Here is an 18,755-nt window from a genome sequence, read left to right as displayed (position 1 = left end):
CAACTCAATAAACCATAATAATTTACAAATTATTGGTGGATTACTGAAATAAATTTTACAGGAAACTGGGGGTGCTAATTTTAAACCTGGGGGTGCTAAGCACCCCCAAGCACCCCCCTATGTGCGCCTATGAATAACTATACAGTATTATACATATAACATTTAAATATATATAATAATATGCACAACTGTTTGTTATATAATATGATACTTAGAGTATTAACAACAGAGTACCTATATACATATTTTGCTTAAGCTAAATTATTTATGATGATATAGGTACTTATTTTAACTGTATAATATATTAATACTCTTTTATCCCAGTAAAAGTAACAATTGTATAGTATTATATACGCTATATACTTACTATTTTCAACACTCGAATGACTGATTTGAGAACCGCTACTAGTGATTTTTAATGGTGTACTACCTAAAAAAATTTTAAATTCATTATATAAAATATTTTTGCATATAAAAAATATTTAACTAATAATATATAACCATGGTTTTAGTATAGATTGTCTAAAGCCGTGGTTATATAACTACATTCTTGGGTTTTTACTTTTTTCTTGATCGCCAGCAGTATTTGATTCTGTAGATGATTGTAGTATCTGATGACGTGTAACCTGCAGATTACTTATAACTAGAAACAAGAGTAAACAAAATTAATATTATTAAAACCTCGTTGATATCAAATCATACTCATAAGCCTACCAGGATGAGACAACTCTTTTTTTTTTATACTTATTGGCATTTTCAAAGTATCTTCTTCAGACAGGATGTTAAAATCAACTTGGTTTTTCTGTAAATCAAATATAAAAATATATCCAGGTACCTTATAGTTGATTAAACTAATTTAATGAATATATGATTCTTGCATGTCATTACTTTTTCTCTATTGCTAGTGTTTAATTCTGATGATGTTTGTATTGTATGATCATGCGTAACTTTTTTTGTAACTAAAACGAAATAACAAAAATAATCTTTATTACTAGCTATAATTCTAATACACTTACTATCAGGAGACACTTAATTTTTTATAACTGATGTATCAAAAGTTTCTTCGTCCGACAGAATGTTAAAATTAACAATATTATTATTGTAATCAGTAAATTTAAAATTTAAAAAGCTGTACAAGGTACCCAGAGGTATTATATCATAGAAATATAATATCACAATAATATATTTACATGGTTTTTCTTTATCACCAAATTTAAGTTTCCTTGAAACTGAAAAGAAAATCAACTGTAATATTATAAAATTATTTGTACAGTTTGGGTACATATATGTTTTAAATATTTTGGAAAATAGGTACCTGTAGTAGATATAACTTTTTTAGTACATGAATCTATTTCTTTGAATGATATCTGCTCCTTGGATGCACTTCTTAGCTGATCTATTAAATGTTAATCAAAGACAAAGTTTACAATTTAGACAATTTATTTTTCAATGCTTATTAGTATTAATTTTAGTTAATATAAGTTACCTTTAGCAGCAGATTTGAGAGGAGATGGTGACCAACCATTATTCATTTTCACAGGTGATTTATCAAAAACAGACTTCACATATGAAGTTGATTGTCTATAATTGTCATTCTTATTATCACGTTCAGGAATATAATCAACTGTTTCAGATATTTGATCAGGGTCAATATAATTTTCTGTAAATAATAAATCACACATATTGTACTACAATTTATTTTAGGTAATAATTTAAATGCAAATTGTATACATTATTGCTTGCAAATTAAATATATTCTACTAGTATACCTAGTTGATACACTATATTATATAAATAAATAATATTATAGTTTATTATAAATTAATATATTACCTGAAAAAACGGGGCATTCAATTGATGATTTAAGTTTTTTTATTTTATTAGGTTTAACATTATCATCGTCATCAAGATCAGATATGAACATAGCTTTCTTAGCCTTTTGTCTTGCAATTAATAAAGATTCTAAACAAATGTAAAAATCGTATGATTGGATATTATATTGTACATAATATTTCTAAATATACAATTATTATTTTTCAATGGTTACCTATTCCTGAGCTCATTTCTCTTGCCTCTAAATATACGTATTCCATTTTGTTTGGTATACTACATTGCTCAATTAATTTTTTTGGATTATGTGGTTTTTTTGGCCATGCACAAGTGTTTTTTTTTTGTGAATACCAAACATTCAGTGAAAATTTCAAGTACTACAGTCATACGTTTTTTAATTACAACAAAATAAGAAAATCGTTTCATAAGATATCGAGTGAATATCAAATATTGTAAAAATATGAATTTCAAACGCTCATAAAAATTTAATTTGACTTTCTTGTAGACATTTGTATTACATTTTCAAATCTTAGATATAAAAAGAAAATTTTTTATGAATTATCAACTCAAAATAATTTGCTAATTTTCGTGATTTTCCCGTATTTTGTCAAGATTTGAACTTTAAATGCTTATAAATAAAAACTGTAACGAAGGATTTTTATTTTTTTTCATCTGCCTTTGAAACAATCACCTAGGAGCCTTCTATTAAATTTTTAAGCTTTTTTACACAACAGATAAAATGTTATTGATATTTATAGAAAAAAAAATGGAAACTGAAAATGTCCGTAAACAGCTCAAAATAAGTCAAAATATTTGGAAATGTTATGGTGTATAGAAAATTCTAATATAAACATTCAGTCAACATTTCATGTACTTACGGTCATTTGTTTTAGAGTTGCACCAAAAACCAAAATCGATTTTCTCGAAAACAGATTTTGCGTAAAATTCCCGTTTTCCCTTAATTTTTCTTTTGTTTTTCACATCGCGTTTGAAAACTACTGAGAGTTTTTTACTTTTGACCCCCATAGTACCAACTTGATTCACTTTTCTATCAGAAAAGTTACTGTTGAAGAAAATTTCAAGCACTTTTACTGTCCTAAAAGATGATGACAGACACAAAAGAAAAATAAAAAAAAACACACATCATTGTAAAATCAATACATTTATCGCTTCCCTCAGAATCTAAAAGTTATCAGATTTCAATAATGCAGTTTATGGTATTCCAAATTTGCATGTTTCTTAAACACCTATCAAAATATTGAAAAATTGTAAATAACATTTTCAATAAATATGTTTATAAATATACATAATAGATTTTTTGTGGTTAATAAAAGCCTCCAACACAAGGGTTCATAATTTTTGACCACCAATACCACCATTTTTTGAGAAAACAACACAGTTTTTTTAAAATGCCTCTTGGTATTTTTCAGAATAGGCCAGCCATTTATAAGCATTCAACCAATGGTGTTTGAATATCAAGCCTCTTTTGGCATTACAATTAATTAATGGAAATGGAAATGTAGCTGGTGGTATCCATACATCTTTAAGAATCTGATTCAATTTTAGTTGTATTAATTGTAATAATGAACTATAATTACACATGATACTAATCTAAACATTAATTAATGCATATCAAAAGTTGTAATTCTTTCCAAATATCTATCAGCATCGGTCAAGGTACTATTAATGTAAGAACCAGCGTTTAGAAGTAGAGCAACTTGTATCAAAATAGCTAGGAATTTACCTTTAATTTGACAAAATATGGTAAAGATTTAAAATAGACAATTGTCAATATTACAAAAAACACCGACTATATAATAGTATTACACTTAAGTACACTATACGGACACACAGTAGAAAACACGAGTACGAAAGATGAAACACGGTGATAACTAAATATTATGAGTTATGAAAAATAATAAACAATTGAATTAATAATTAATTTGTATTATAGTAAATACCAAATTATTGCAACAGTATATGATTACACAGTGCAAATATAAAATGTATCATAAAGTAGTATCAATGCTTAAAGTATTAATCTTAAATACAATTTTGTTCAGGTTTGTACAAGAAAATCCAAAGAAAGTATTGTCCAGTGTTGTTCAATTATTAGAACATGTTATTTTTGTATTTGACTTATACCAAGAAGATAAAAAACTGCATAGCATGAATAACTTTCTGAATGCTGCTATCAAACACAGTGGAATGTCAGATTCTATGATACTCGTCAATATAATAGACCAGTGGAGGTTGCGATTATTTCGTTTATTTTTTAACTGCCAAGTTGGTAATGATGACATAATTAATGAATAAGTATTGATTTATAGGTAAATATTCAATATTATCCATCCTTTTTAAAATTAATTTTTTGTATGCAAAATGCATATTATTAATACAGGCAAATTCATTTAATATTATCTTGATTTAAAATTTTACTTGTACTATAATAATTTATATTGATGTATCATTAAATCATTAGTATAATAATTTTTAGTATAAGATATATTTCCTTACTCTAAATTTATTTTGTGTTTACAAAATGCATGTCATTAAAATGTATTAATTTTTGACAATTTAATATTATTTTGATTTAAAATTTTGTTTGTACTGTAATAATTTATATTGAATATTGATGTATTGTTAAATCTTTTATATAATAATTATTATAAGATAATATATTTCTTTATGCTATATTCAACTTACAATGTATTAAAAACATATAAACTTTAATAAAAATATTTCCATTTATCTCATTAATTTTTATATATTAAAGGAATAATTTGTTGATTTTGATATGGTTTGATTTAATATGTTTTATTGTAACATTGATTAAAAAATGTATCAAATATTTAACTGATTCAGCGTTTATGAATGAACCTGTAGTATGTAGAAAGCTTGAGAGACAAAACAAAAATGTTTGTTGCAATGGACTTACAATTATATCAAAAATATTATTTTGTATTACTTTTCTTATGTATCGCGCTGGACATAAGTTTCTATACTCCTATCATAATTTAGGACTTAAGTTAGTATACTTCTTGCTATCTATGTATTTATTGTATATAGGACTTACGTTTTAATATCTTTAAAAAGATCACAAAAAGCATATTCTGATTATATAACTAACTCAAAATTTAAAAAATTGGATTTGCGTTTGTTGACTTCTGTGGTACAGAATAAAGTCTATATTGTCTAATATATTTTATGTTATGTATTATGTTTACCGGAATGTTCTCTGATTAGACTGATTTACCAGATAAAATATTATAAAATACCTTTTTGTTCTATGAGTTCAAACGTACTTCTGTTTGCAGTCCTGGCAATACATTTTTTGGAATAATTTAATTAGCTAATCCCATTTTAATTTTAATACTAAACATTGCTTCATATAGAAATTGTTTAATCCCTAAAAATGTATTAATTATAAAATATGTATAAAATGTAGGGGAGAGTGGGGCAAATTTGAATGCAGGGAAAATTCGAAAATTTGAAAAAAATCTTAAGTTTAGAATTAAATATACCTATTCAAAATAATGTTGCCTAATAATATATCTAATGTACATACATTATTTATAATTATTAAAATTGATATTACGATTATTATTGACTATTTTGGCATGGGGTAGATTCGAATCTTTATTAATAGGGTAGATAATAGGGTGTAATATAGGTTCCTCCTTCTTGAAATACCTATCTTTATGGTTCTTAATTTAATATTTATTTATGTTCAACATTCAAATGTGGCCCTTTAATTATATAAGACACATACGTTTGTAAAAGTCCAAACTACAAAAATCATTCTCTGACTAAACTATTTTGTGTAACATAGGTTTTACCGAAATCAATCGGTAAATGTCCGAGATTCGGACTTCAGCAGTCGGCAAAATCTAGGATTTACTGATAAATCCTAGGTTTTACCGCTATTTGTACTTTTACTGTAACATATACATTAAAGTGTAGCAGATATCTACATATTTTTGGTAAAATCAATTACATTAATTTTATGAATTGGATTGATTTTCCCTATAAAAACAGGTTTTTGCAGAACGAAACCATCCTTGAACAATCATTTCAAATTCTGCATCAAAGTATTTATGTGGTTTTTTTAAAACATCTAATTAAATAGTAAGTATATTAATTAAATACAAATATAAGCAATGTAAATAATATGACGTGAATAATATTGAAAAACAAATTAAAAATGTTTAAGGAAAAACAAAAAGTTGCAAACTTGGAAAATGTTTTTAGTTTTTGTTTTACACTACAAGTGTAACTACAGATTCAATAATTTAACTTTACAAACCTAAATAAGACTAAGTACCTATTTAATAAAAATGTATTTAGGTATGTTCAATAGGTAGGATCATTCAAAATCTTAAAAGGTACTGTTTTATTAAATAAAACCTAACTTAATTTAACTTAAAATGTTTACATAATTACTTTGAACTGTATCACATTCTTCAAGACTGGTCTTTTGATTTAATCCTGATATTTTAGAAGCAGTAAGTAGGGTACTATTTAAATTTGATACTTCATCATATGAATTTTCAGCAATTATATTTTGTATTGTAGACATAGGTTGAGTCTCTTCAAAAGAAGTGCCTGTTAGTGATGAAACCTACAATTAAATTTATTTATTTAAACCTTTAGTCTGTATTATAATATATTTGTTGGGATAAGACATACCGATGTTGGATTTTGATTATGAATCTATGCATTGGAATTATCCAAATCCATAAAGGTTTTATTAACATATGGATGTATAACTTCTTCAGTTAATTGTTCATTAGATTTTGAAAAAGTATAGTTTGGTGGCGTTGAAACAGGCATTAATGAACTCTGAAAAATGTCACACAAATACTTACTTACTAACAATAATTATTTTATGTATTTATTTTAAATTAAAAAACATTTAATAAAAGTGGATTGAATTGAATCAATTCTAATTTTAACAAACCCAAATTAAAATTAATTACTTAATGAATTATTACTTTTTTCGTTACTCAACCAAAAGTATTTTAAAGACTCATAGCTCAAAAGTATATTGATAAATGCATACCTATCGGTAATTTAATTATGCATATCAGAATTAAAATTAATTGAATATTACTCTACTAAATATAATATAATTAATAAAATATAAAAATAATAGTAAATTTGAATATTTAACCAAATCAAAAACCCCATAATTCAATTTAAATGTTTTCCAATTAGCTAAAATATATCATTAAAATATATAAGTACAAAATAAACAGTTACATCGCTATATAGTATAATATATCATAAGTAATTTTAAAAACATTAACTGATGAGTGGTGTACAATACTAAAAAAATAATACACAACTATTACCATTGACAATGCATTTGGAGAAAAGTTTACATTTCCCATCATATGAATAGCATTCATTAATGGCCTAGGACGCGAAAATGTTACATAATTTTGAATTGATACTTGATGTAACGTCACAATTTTATTATTAATTTTATCTTACGATTGTATTTTAATATCTACATACATAAATACATACAATTAATAAAATAATTATATGTAAACATAAAATATCAATACACATATTATTTTAACTTTGTATGGATGGGCAAATAAATAATAAATATTGTATGCTATACTAACCATTGAAGATACTGCAGGTACCACCGCTCTTACATTATCATCATTTTGATGAAAATGATCCATTGAAGAATTCCGAGATTCGTTAAAACATGATCTAGGCGTTTAAAATTATGTTGTACTTCCTGCAGTTTCTATAAAATATTAATAAAATTATTAAACTGATTGTTGGTTTAGAACTTTTATATTAAATACTTGAACATTACACTGTACTTGAGGTTAGGTTTCATCTGGATTTCGGCATTGACTCTGTTCGTTTTGACATAAAGTGTACACTGAAGCGTTTGTTTTAGAAAAGTGTCAGCATACATACCGCTTGTTTTGAAATAGTGTGAGTTAAGCGTGTATACTTTTCACACCAACTTACTAAAGTGCAGGTGTAGACGGTGTAGGTGATTGTTATCATTTCTTATCAGCGAATAGTTGCGATTCTGCAGCTGATTAATCTACACCAAAAACGTTTGTTTTGAAAACGGGCTACTACAACTGCTACGATAAAATAATGTTTCGAACATAATATTGTTCCGAATGTCGAATGCTACGAATACAAGTTCTCCGATTATATAGGTCTATGGGTTACAACTACGATTGTTGATCAAACTACTCCGATATTCTTAATATCATTGAAAACTGTAAAATCTTGTACTGTGATATTAGTATATTATTATAGATGATAATATTAAAATATAAAACCAAGGACTAAGATATAATGGACTGGGAACGAGCAGATTATCAGTGGCCTCGAAAGTATGTTCAGGAGGCAAATGCGCGGGTTGCATTCATAATTGAGAGTTTACAGCGCCGTCTGTATAAAACACGGACTAAGATATAAAATGTGACGCTAAATAAAACGGAACCTTTTGCGGGCCGTCCCCCATCACCCGCCTGCCTTGTCGTTTCCAGTCCATTATATCTTGGTCCGTGTATAAAACTGAAAATCTTGGAGTTTGGCCGTGGCCTGTGGTGACTGACTGGCGTGTTTGGTGTTTTAATTTTGTTTGCGATTTAGTAAACGAAGTACCTATTTAATATGAATTACGATGTGCTAATTCCTGAATATATTCACAATTCAGATGTTCCGAGTTACCGTCATAAATTTACTTTGGTGCGTAACGAAATAAATCATTTTTAACTGTGGAAAATTTATAGTAAGTGTCCTGGAATAATTTTGGTTGGATTAATTTATTGTTTTAAGAAAATATGTAAGTTGCATATTCCATATTATAGTTGAAATGTCAATACTAAATTAGGTACTGATAGCATGTGCAAATATTTCACTGATGATGGTTATTACAAAATTTATAATGCGCTTATATTATAATAATAATTATAAATTGTATTACACTGGAATCATTGATTATATAGATATTTATATAATGTATTGGATTGTTAAATTTGTATTAAATCTTTCATTCATTGCTGTAATTTGATTTTTTATAATCTTTTATAGTTTTTTTATACTCGTTGAATCATTTTATTTCAAGAAACTAATGATCAATAATCAATATTAGTACATTTTATTAGAGTAGACAGCAAAATGTTAAATTTACTTAATATGTTTCCATCGTGCTAGCTAAATGTATGCCGTTCCTTCATTATGTTGCTATTGGGATAGGAAATAGTAAAAAATATTTTTGTATGTTAAAAATTATTATATTAATGACACAAAAAAAAAATGTATAACTTATCTGCACTCTGCATATTTTACACTTAATTACTTAATTCTTAGATTAAATTCTTGACTTACATGTATGTATTTAAATTGTTAACATTTTAAAAATGTTTACAATATTGCGACAATTACCTACTGTTATTCTAGTTTAATCTAAATTTTTCTGAATTATTTTTTTTCAGGTTATTCACTAGCAAAAAAAAAATCAAATTGATGATTTATTACCTATTTGTATGAATTAATGCATTCAAATATTACAAACATATTATATACTGGTAAGAAAAATAACATTTTTATGTAATAAAAATACTTATTGTAAAATTCTTACTTATTTATTTTAAGAGTTGTTTGATGGAATTATAATTATAACAACTACCTATCATGTATCACTTGAACTAATTCCATTACTTTTGCAAACAAAATCTGAAATAATGGTAAAGAACAACTCAAATGTTAAAATAATAAAAGAGTAGCTACTTAAGTATGATATAATTAAACATAACATGCTTGATATAGTATAACAAATAATCATTGTATAAATATATTTGCCAAATCTAAATTTTGTTTTATTTATAAACTGTAGGTGGTCAAATCTTATAGTTCAACTAACAAGAAACACATATTTCATTTTGTTTAGAGGTCTTAGAGATGCCTATGTGAGCTTTAGATTTGTTTCAAAAAACCAAGAAGGTAAATACAAAAATGTATTTTGGTTATTTCAATGTATAAGCATTTATACATACTATTTTGCTTTTTTTGTGAATATTTCAGTACTGTAGCCTTCAAAACATTTGATTATCACGACACAAACGACACGGCAGCTCATGGTTTGGACGATGGGACGATCGCACCTTCTAATAAAATTAATTAAACGAAAAAAAATTAATTGTATCATATTCTTAGTTTTTCATTTTTTATTAAAAATGCAAATTTTTAAATAATAAAATAGTTATAAATTATAATACATTTGTCTATTATATTTGTTTCTCCCAGATACCAGGAGCATATGGGTACGCATGTTCACACGAGCTGTGTTTGGACAACTGGCAGCGTCGTCCGACCAATATTCTGAATACACATGTATAAACGAGGTGCTGCAATCGTGTGCGTGCGGGTACGTTTATTGTTTAAGCTTTAATGTTATGTACGGGTTTGCACGACCGGCAGCGTCGTCCATACAGTAAAATATTTATATATTACCATGATATTACTATATTGGGTAATTTATTTTTAAAATTAACTGCATTGTCGGTTGCTAATCGCTATTATTATTATTTAAAATTTAATTTCCATTTTCTGCTGTGCCCTGCGACTAGTAAGATGTATATTTTCGTATATTTAAATAATTTGTTATACCTATGACTACCGGCTACTGCTATTATACTTAAAGTCACACCCAGTTGACCAGCACCCACGAGCCGCCACTGCTATTTATATATATTTATTTTCTAGATTTAATGTATTTATTAATATTATTTTTTTCAATTAAGATGCTGTATTATATTTAATTTAAGAGTTTACACCCGTTTACAATGAGTTTTATTTTATGTGTTATTATAGAATCTAGAAGAAGGAATTTTCGAAACTCTGATTCAAAACATTGTGCCCATAGTTGTATCGAAGATTATGTATTAAGACATATTTATAAACGGCAACTATTGAATCTAATTATTATAATTTATGCTAATCATAAATAAATACTGTTTTATTTTACTGCATTGTATATTTATTGTTTATTTTATCAGCATACAATAAACTGTATGTACTATTTTCTTTATATTCCTTTTTTTATATATTAAATATAAAATAGGTATACAATTTATGTATAGTATAATAAACTTATTTACTCAGTAAATGTGTAATGAGTATTAGATTTTTATAACTATACTTACAACTGAACAAATTATAGTATTGTATAAAATTCTTAAATAAAAGTAATTCTGTACAATCTTGATATTGAATAAACTCGCCAAAGTATTTATTAAAAATAATAGGTAACTAAGAACCTGCTATTACCCTATAACAGGGATGGACAACTCAATTCTACTAGAGTGCCAATTTTGAATGTGCAAAAATATAGTGGGCCAAAGAACATAGAAGCAAAAAAAAAAAACTTAATGTTAACTATACCCCTATAAATAATATAATATTCTTAGATCATATACAGTATATGATCTAAGATAATATTATTTACATTTAATAGTTCAAGACTAGATAAGTTTATATCTACGTTTTACAATAAACATTATATCGATTTTAATAATTTTATAAATATAATAAAATAAAATACAGAAAAATCTTAACATTTTATAATTTTATAAACTAAATTATCCTTAAATATATCACGGGCCAGCGAAAAATGGTACGCGGGCCGCCAGTTGCCTATCCTTGCCCCATAACATTAATTATACTTACTTTTAGTTATTATAAGTAATAACTTATTAATAGTAATATGGTCAGTATTTTTTTAAGATTAAAACAAACATGTTGATTTGTTTGCTATTTTTGTATACCTAATCAATAAAATGATTATTATTGAATTTTAGAGCAGACTCATTGATGATTTTGTACTTCTGATGAAAATAAAACCCGTAAGATATTTGTGGTAGAAGAAAGATAATTCATTGCATTCAGTAAATAATTGTTAGGCCTGAGCAAAGCTCAGTACTTTATTATAGTGAACTTAAGTAATTGAAGGATTAAAATTTCGGACGTAATTCAAGATTTTTAAGATATGTCTTGGTATTCAGAGTCTTCTTTGCTCCTCGGATAGGATAGGCATGGTTGAATGGTTGATGTATTGAATTTTAAAGAAATGATAAATTATTTCTTCAGAAAAATGATTCTGAGCAAAGCTTCAAATATAATAATAATAATCAGTATCTATACAACAACATTTTTTTTCCTATTGATTGTTATGTTTTTGAAACTAAATGGTCTACAGACAAAATAAAGACCAATAATATTATATGTTTGTATTATATGTTGGTAATCATTGGCGTATGAAACTAATACTATATTTCCCTCATGTTCTCTTTTCTCTTTTACTCTATATCGTACCCCTGACATCTCTCTCTAAGCGCTGTCCATTAGCTTATAGGTATATGTATTTTACTCATTATTCGGAGTAATTAAATATAATATCGGTATAGTTTATGTTCGAAGTAATTGATATCGGATCAGTATTATGGTTGACAATGAAAATAATTTTTCTGAGTAATACAATGTCGTGGTAGTATATAGTCGTAGGTAGCACTAGTGTCATCCCTTTGAAAACAGATCCGGTTCACACTCCTTACGGCTTACACTTTCCCCAGACATTACATTAATTATTAGTGTACACTTTTTTTCAAAACCTAAAAGTTGGCACTATGTCTGTCTATGGTTGGCACACAGACTTCTATACTATTATATAAAAATGTGTGAGTTGGCACGTTAATTGCATCCCACAACACGGCTATAATCTAAAAACCTTGGATCACCTCCACGACGTTACCTCCAACCGATGTAGCTTTTGCTGCACTCACGCTCCTTCTTTAATTTTCCGACGAACGTCGTCAAATTCGCATCAACGCCGCCAAATTGCAACGACGCTTATTCGCCGACAACCATAGTATTACTATAGTACATTTTTAAACTTTTGTCATACATGTAAATTTATTTGCCGAAATATTATATTTTGTAACACGTTTTTTATCTACTTTTTTTGCACACATTTATATATTCAATGAACAAAAAATATCGTTATTAAATTGTGTTTGCGAGAATTTAAATTCGTACTTGGTAAATGAAAAATTAGTACTGGAAAACCGTTATTACGAGGACTTAGCCGTGATAACGACGATACCACTCCATACCAAATATCCACGGATAATAATATGATAATAATATGGATATAGGTCTATCATTATATGTTTATAGGTCTAGGGATATCATTCTGTTATCAAATATTATTATTGTTAATAAATATTAATATTATAATATTATATCGTAATCCAATCTTACATTATTAAATTTTAAGTACCTACCTAATACCAATATTACATTTCCATACTATATACATTCAAAAAATAATTGGTTGCAATCGATCGATACTCGATTACTCGATCCGTCAATGTGTTCAAAATTTAATAATTTTAAGCAGGAGACCGTAATCAGGGCATCTTCCAGGTAAGAATAACGATCAACAACAAAACAATTTCATTATTAATTTATCATTCGTTCCATTGTCATCGAATTCCACAAATAATATTTTTAGTTTATACAATTATAATTTTAGAAATATGTCCAAAAAACCGTGGAGTCCATTATATGCCAATGTTTCTGGAGTAAAGTACAAGAGTGAAGAGTTGACTATACAGAATGAACCCACTTACTACAATACAGTAACAAATAAAATGCCACAACTTTCCCAAGGCATTTATAGCAATGTGAACTACTATGAGAAATCTAACAACATATATTCTAACATTGCTGAAACAGGCAAACCGACTTTATCCATTATATTACAATCTAAAAGCATTATGTTTGTAATTATTTATACATTTTTTAAATTTAATTATGATTATTTATTATATTTATTTAAAATAGGTAAAGATAACATACACAGCCCTCCGTTTCCAGTAAGTTCTAGTTACTCTGAACTTCAAAAGGCAGTTAGTTACGAAGATGATGCAAAAGATTTTGATAATTCTTCTTCTCAGGTGAATAAACAATAAGATAGGTATCACTTAATTAATTATTTGTATTTTAATTATTATTATTACTTCTTTTAAAAATGTATGAATTAATCTATGAGCCTATTAGTGCTGTCCGTCCACCACCTAAATACTCAATGAGCAGTCTTTCACAGTCCATTATTTCAAGTTAACAAGAAATCAAAGTTGATTCTTTAACTGATCTCCTCGTAAATTCAATGTCCGTCAATGATGGTAAAAAAAGTTTGGACAGTAATGCAAGTTCTTTATATTATAAGTATTTTTTTATAATCTATAATATTATTATTTACATTTAAGAGTTAATAATTTCAATTAATAATAAAAATAATCATTTTATCATATATATTTAGGGAATTGCTCTAAATGCAATGAAAAAGTAATGGAAGAAGTTCTTGGGTGTACAGCAATGGGTAATATTAATCATATAAAATGTTAACCTGTACCCATTGTGGAGATCAATTGGAAGAAAAACCATTTCATCACATTGATAATAAACCATACTGCGAAGAGGGTTATTTGGTAAGTATTAATTTGATTATAACCATAGACTTATAATAGTATATTGTGTGGCAAGGGCGGGAAATTAGCTATCTTCAGACCATTTTGCCCAAGACTAAAATTGCCTTCCCGCACGAGCCACACATACTATTTTTTGTTACGCCTCTGCATTCATCGGTCACGGCAAAGGTAATTCAGGGATCTATGCAACAACTAGACAATAATTATACAATATTTCACGAAAGAAACGATTTGGTTTTATTTATTTTAAGCATCACATAACATCATAATATAATTATAAGATGTAACAAAAAGTTTATGTTTTTTAAAAACTGACGACCGTGGTATACATTTCAGTGTCTGTTTGTGCAGGGTATACGAGCGTGAAATGTGCACTCAGCAATTTTTGGGATTTTCACTTTACCGCCTGCTGGACGGGAAAATAACGCTTTCCAATGCTTCAATCGCTATCTTCAACCGCTATTAAAACCCAAACTTACGGTGCAGGCGTGACAAAAAGATTTTTATAAGTCTATATTATAACATGTACCTACAGTTACCATTATATTAGTTATTACTGTTTTTAATATAATACTTTACTATGTAGTCTTGTAATATTTTATATTAAATTAACATTGAGTGATCACAAAATCTTTAAATAGGTACTTAAAAGTTAATTATTTTCAACAAATTGTTGTAAGAATCATTTTCGACTTGTTAAGTATGATAAACAACTGTATTTGCATTTTTTTTTTACTGTCTCCTAGTATAAATTATACATAAATACACTTGTGTATAAATAAATGATGCGGATATTTTTTAACAAAAAAATTCTGTTAGACAATGATTTCAAACTATTTTTATGAGTCAATTCAGCCATTCAGCGTTCACACTATTTTTAATATTATTATAATAATTAGGTAGGTATTACACACAAGGCACCTATGTTTTTTTACCTAAATAAACCGTTAATTATCATCAAATGTATGTATTGAAACAAATTAATATTTATAATGTAATTAACAAGATTTTCTGCATTTTTATCATCATTATTATTTTCCTTAATGTTTAAAATTTTACATTCTTTAGTTTCATAAAAAATAATATTTTTTATTTACTGGTGTTAATGTATTATTATTATTATATCTAAGTAAAATGTATTAATGCTATTAAAATATAATAATTGTATTTGATAGCAATTAAAATAAATATGTTCACATTTACTTTGTATTATATTCAGGATACACTAGAAAAATGTTCAGTTTGTAAATACCAATTTTGAATAGAATCCTGAGAGCCACAAGTTGCCCATATCATCCTCACTGTTTCCGATGTATTGGATGGTATACCCTTCACCATCGATTCAGCCAATCAAATTTATTGAATTGATGACTTTCACAAGTAAGGCATTTTGTATGCTATGCACACATTAATAATAAATAATCAAAATTATAAGTATAACTGAATATTTAATAAGTGGGCTGATCATTGGATTGTTGATATTGTTCGACCAATAAAATAAAAGTAAAAGTGTTGTATTAGGTATATAATAATTATTGATTATGATTTGAAAAATCAATATCATTTACTATTAATATTATTAAGATCAAAAAACATAGATATGTTCGTATAAACTAGTTGTATAAAATATAGCTAATCAATATGTAATGTTTATAACAAAATGTTACTACTAGATTAAAACATTTAATAGTATGAATATTTTTCATATTGTCATCAAATTCTGTATGAAAATAAAATAGTTAAATAGTACCTAATTGTGAAGATGTTAAATATGTATTACCATTACTTTAAAGTACATAATATAACCATTAAAAAATATTTGATGTTACTATAAACACAATTTTTGTCTTTAGGAAATTTGCTCCAAAATGCAGTGTGTGCCAATTCCCTATTAAGCCAGAGCGTGGTCAAGATGAAACAGTTAGATTTCAGATTTGTTGCATTGGACCGAAGCTTCCATGTGCAATGTTACAAATGTGAAGTCAGTTAAAAAAATATCTTAAATTATTTTTGATTCAATTTTATTTTATTTTCCATAAATTTGTCAACTTATTTTTCTAGGATTGTGGTACTTTATTAGGATCAGAAGCAGAAGGTAGAGGATGTTATTTATTAGATGACCATGTGTCCATGTATTGTGCAAAAGTTGTAATGCTAGAAGAGTTCAAGCTTTAACATCAACCATGGTTACCGAGCTTTAAGTAACGCTATACTGTATTCCAAATAAGAGCGTACTGGGGGGTGTACAAAAGTCAGTCAAATTCACGCATACATACCCCACTCTAGACAGTTTCTGCGACTGTATGCACAATGGCGTTAACAGTAGCCGACTCAAAACGATTAGACAATCTTGGACGTTGTTCCGCAGCTCATTTGTATGATATATCTAAGTATATTTGATGATATAATTGTGAACAAAGTTATTTATATATAACCTATTTACGTGGAACCTTGTTTTAAATGTTCAATTCTTAGATATAAAAATTGAACATTTTATAATTATTAAATTTTAAATTTGATACATTTTGTCAAAATTTGAACTTTGAATGCTTATAAACAAAAATTGTATTTTTAATATTTTTCAACTACTTTTATAACAATATATCAGAGTTTTATATTACATTTTCACGCTTTTTTACCAAACAAATAATATTTTATTGACAATTGTAGAAAATAAAACCAAAACAATTGAAAACTGACAATGCCCATAAATAGCTCAAAAAAAGTCGAAATATTTTCAAAATTTAATGGTGTAAAGGAAATGAGAATATAAACATTCAGCGAAATTGTCATGTATTTACAATTATTTGTTTTTGAATTACAAGAACTACAGTGATTCTTCAGATAAATAATTTAATTAATTTTAACATAACATACTAACATGGTTACAATAGTAGCAGTGTAGCAGAAATTTAACTATTCATAACACTCAGTAGATTGATTCTATATTATTCTAAGTTCTAAATGGTAAGTATGAACTTTTGAATAATTAACAATATTTTAATAAAACTGTCTTTATGATTATATATTTTAAAAAAATAGGAAATATTTTATATGAGACTCTAAACGACTTCATTTACGATGTAAAAATTAGAAAATTTTATTTTTACTTTTATATCATAAGTACATATTTATGACTGAATGGTTATGCTACTTTTCACATTTGTTTTATGAATATAAATTAAAATTATTGTATTGAGAATATGAATTTGATTGACTGGAATTTTAGGGGATGATTTGGGGTACCTATCTTTATTTCCGTTCAAAATTACTATTGCTTAGTAATTAGTGAATGAAATAATAAATGAATCACATTTTTACTCTCATTTTACAGATCACAAAATATATTTTGTTGAAATTGTAGAAAACAATAATTATCATTATTTAAAAATAAAAAGTGATACATTTAATAATTTACCCTACAGAAAATCAACTGTGACTACTTAAATAAATACTTAAAGTGGGTCAATGTATAAAATATATGATATTGTATATAATGTATAAATTTTATTAAACTTGAATTCAATGATATAATATCATTGTATAAGAAAAACGATTCTGAGCAGTGAGCGTAGACGGTTTGTCAGTGTGGATATTAATTTATATTGTTTTTACTTATTATTAATTATTATAGCATGCAAGTTGATTTATATTATTATTTTTTATTCGTTCCTATGGTAATCGACAAAACGTTAGAAATGAAGATCCCATTTTCAGCGGTTTTTCGTAATTTGTCGGTGACATTTAATAACTATAGAGAAAATTGAAAAATGACCTCTCTAAAGTACTATCTTGATCCAATTTGCTAAAAGATAAGGTACTATATATTATGTTGAAATCGAAGCACTCCTTCTGGTAGAAATGTTGTATACAGGATAAAAAAAAAACACCATTTTAAAACCATTAGCTTCCTAGCTCCGCTCAGAATCTAAAAATAATATTGTAATATTAATTCAACTTACGGGTTATTTAAAAAAATAACAATATAAAATATCCAGACCATAGACATATAAATAATATTATGTAATAACATATAATTTATATGTCTATGACCCTGACAAACCATCTTCGCTCGGAATCGTTTTTCTTATACAATGATATTATATTATCATTGAATTCAAGTTTCATACAATCCATTATACATTGACCCACTTGTAACATACTGTACAGCAGAGCGACATCCTTACCCGTTTTTTTTTTATTTTTAACTACCTGTATATGTACTTGTTTTCCGTTATTAAAATATAATATTATAATGATATTATATTATCAATTGTTATATTATTATTGACAAATTGTTTTGCATCAAAAGTTTTTAAAACTGCCGTAGTCTTGCCTATGAAATCTGTTCTCCGTTATACATAATAATATCATTGTACTCGA

General features: G+C 26.6%; 1 protein-coding gene, 1 long non-coding RNA gene and 1 pseudogene across 2 annotated transcripts; 2 read left to right on the top strand and 1 right to left on the bottom strand.

Moving 5' to 3' along the window:
• Positions 1–888: 888 nt before the first annotated feature.
• LOC132935425 (uncharacterized) lies at positions 889–8,137 on the bottom strand. The gene is made up of 10 exons (XM_061001969.1): positions 7,670–8,137; positions 7,467–7,597; positions 7,185–7,342; positions 6,520–6,672; positions 6,274–6,451; positions 1,834–1,962; positions 1,487–1,660; positions 1,316–1,396; positions 1,017–1,229; positions 889–959 (listed from the first exon to the last, which is right to left on the bottom strand). Exons 5-9 carry the CDS (start codon positions 6,407–6,409, stop codon positions 1,030–1,032), a joined length of 720 nt encoding a protein of 239 aa, XP_060857952.1. The 5' UTR covers positions 6,410–6,451; positions 6,520–6,672; positions 7,185–7,342; positions 7,467–7,597; positions 7,670–8,137; the 3' UTR covers positions 889–959; positions 1,017–1,029.
• Positions 8,138–9,717: 1,580 nt separating this feature from the next.
• LOC132935426 (uncharacterized) lies at positions 9,718–10,832 on the top strand. The gene is made up of 3 exons (XR_009663248.1): positions 9,718–9,825; positions 9,907–10,249; positions 10,696–10,832. It is a non-coding gene; the product is annotated as an uncharacterized LOC132935426 (long non-coding RNA).
• A 2,344-nt stretch (positions 10,833–13,176) lies between these two features.
• On the top strand, positions 13,177–16,803 carry LOC132937292 (lipoma-preferred partner homolog; annotated as a pseudogene).
• Positions 16,804–18,755: the final 1,952 nt, after the last annotated feature.

Source organism: Metopolophium dirhodum, chromosome 1 (genome assembly GCF_019925205.1).
Source record: "Metopolophium dirhodum isolate CAU chromosome 1, ASM1992520v1, whole genome shotgun sequence".
Lineage (NCBI taxonomy): Eukaryota > Metazoa > Arthropoda > Insecta > Hemiptera > Aphididae > Metopolophium > Metopolophium dirhodum.
Note: the sequence above shows the minus strand (reverse complement) of the source record. Positions and strands in the feature narration are given on the sequence as shown.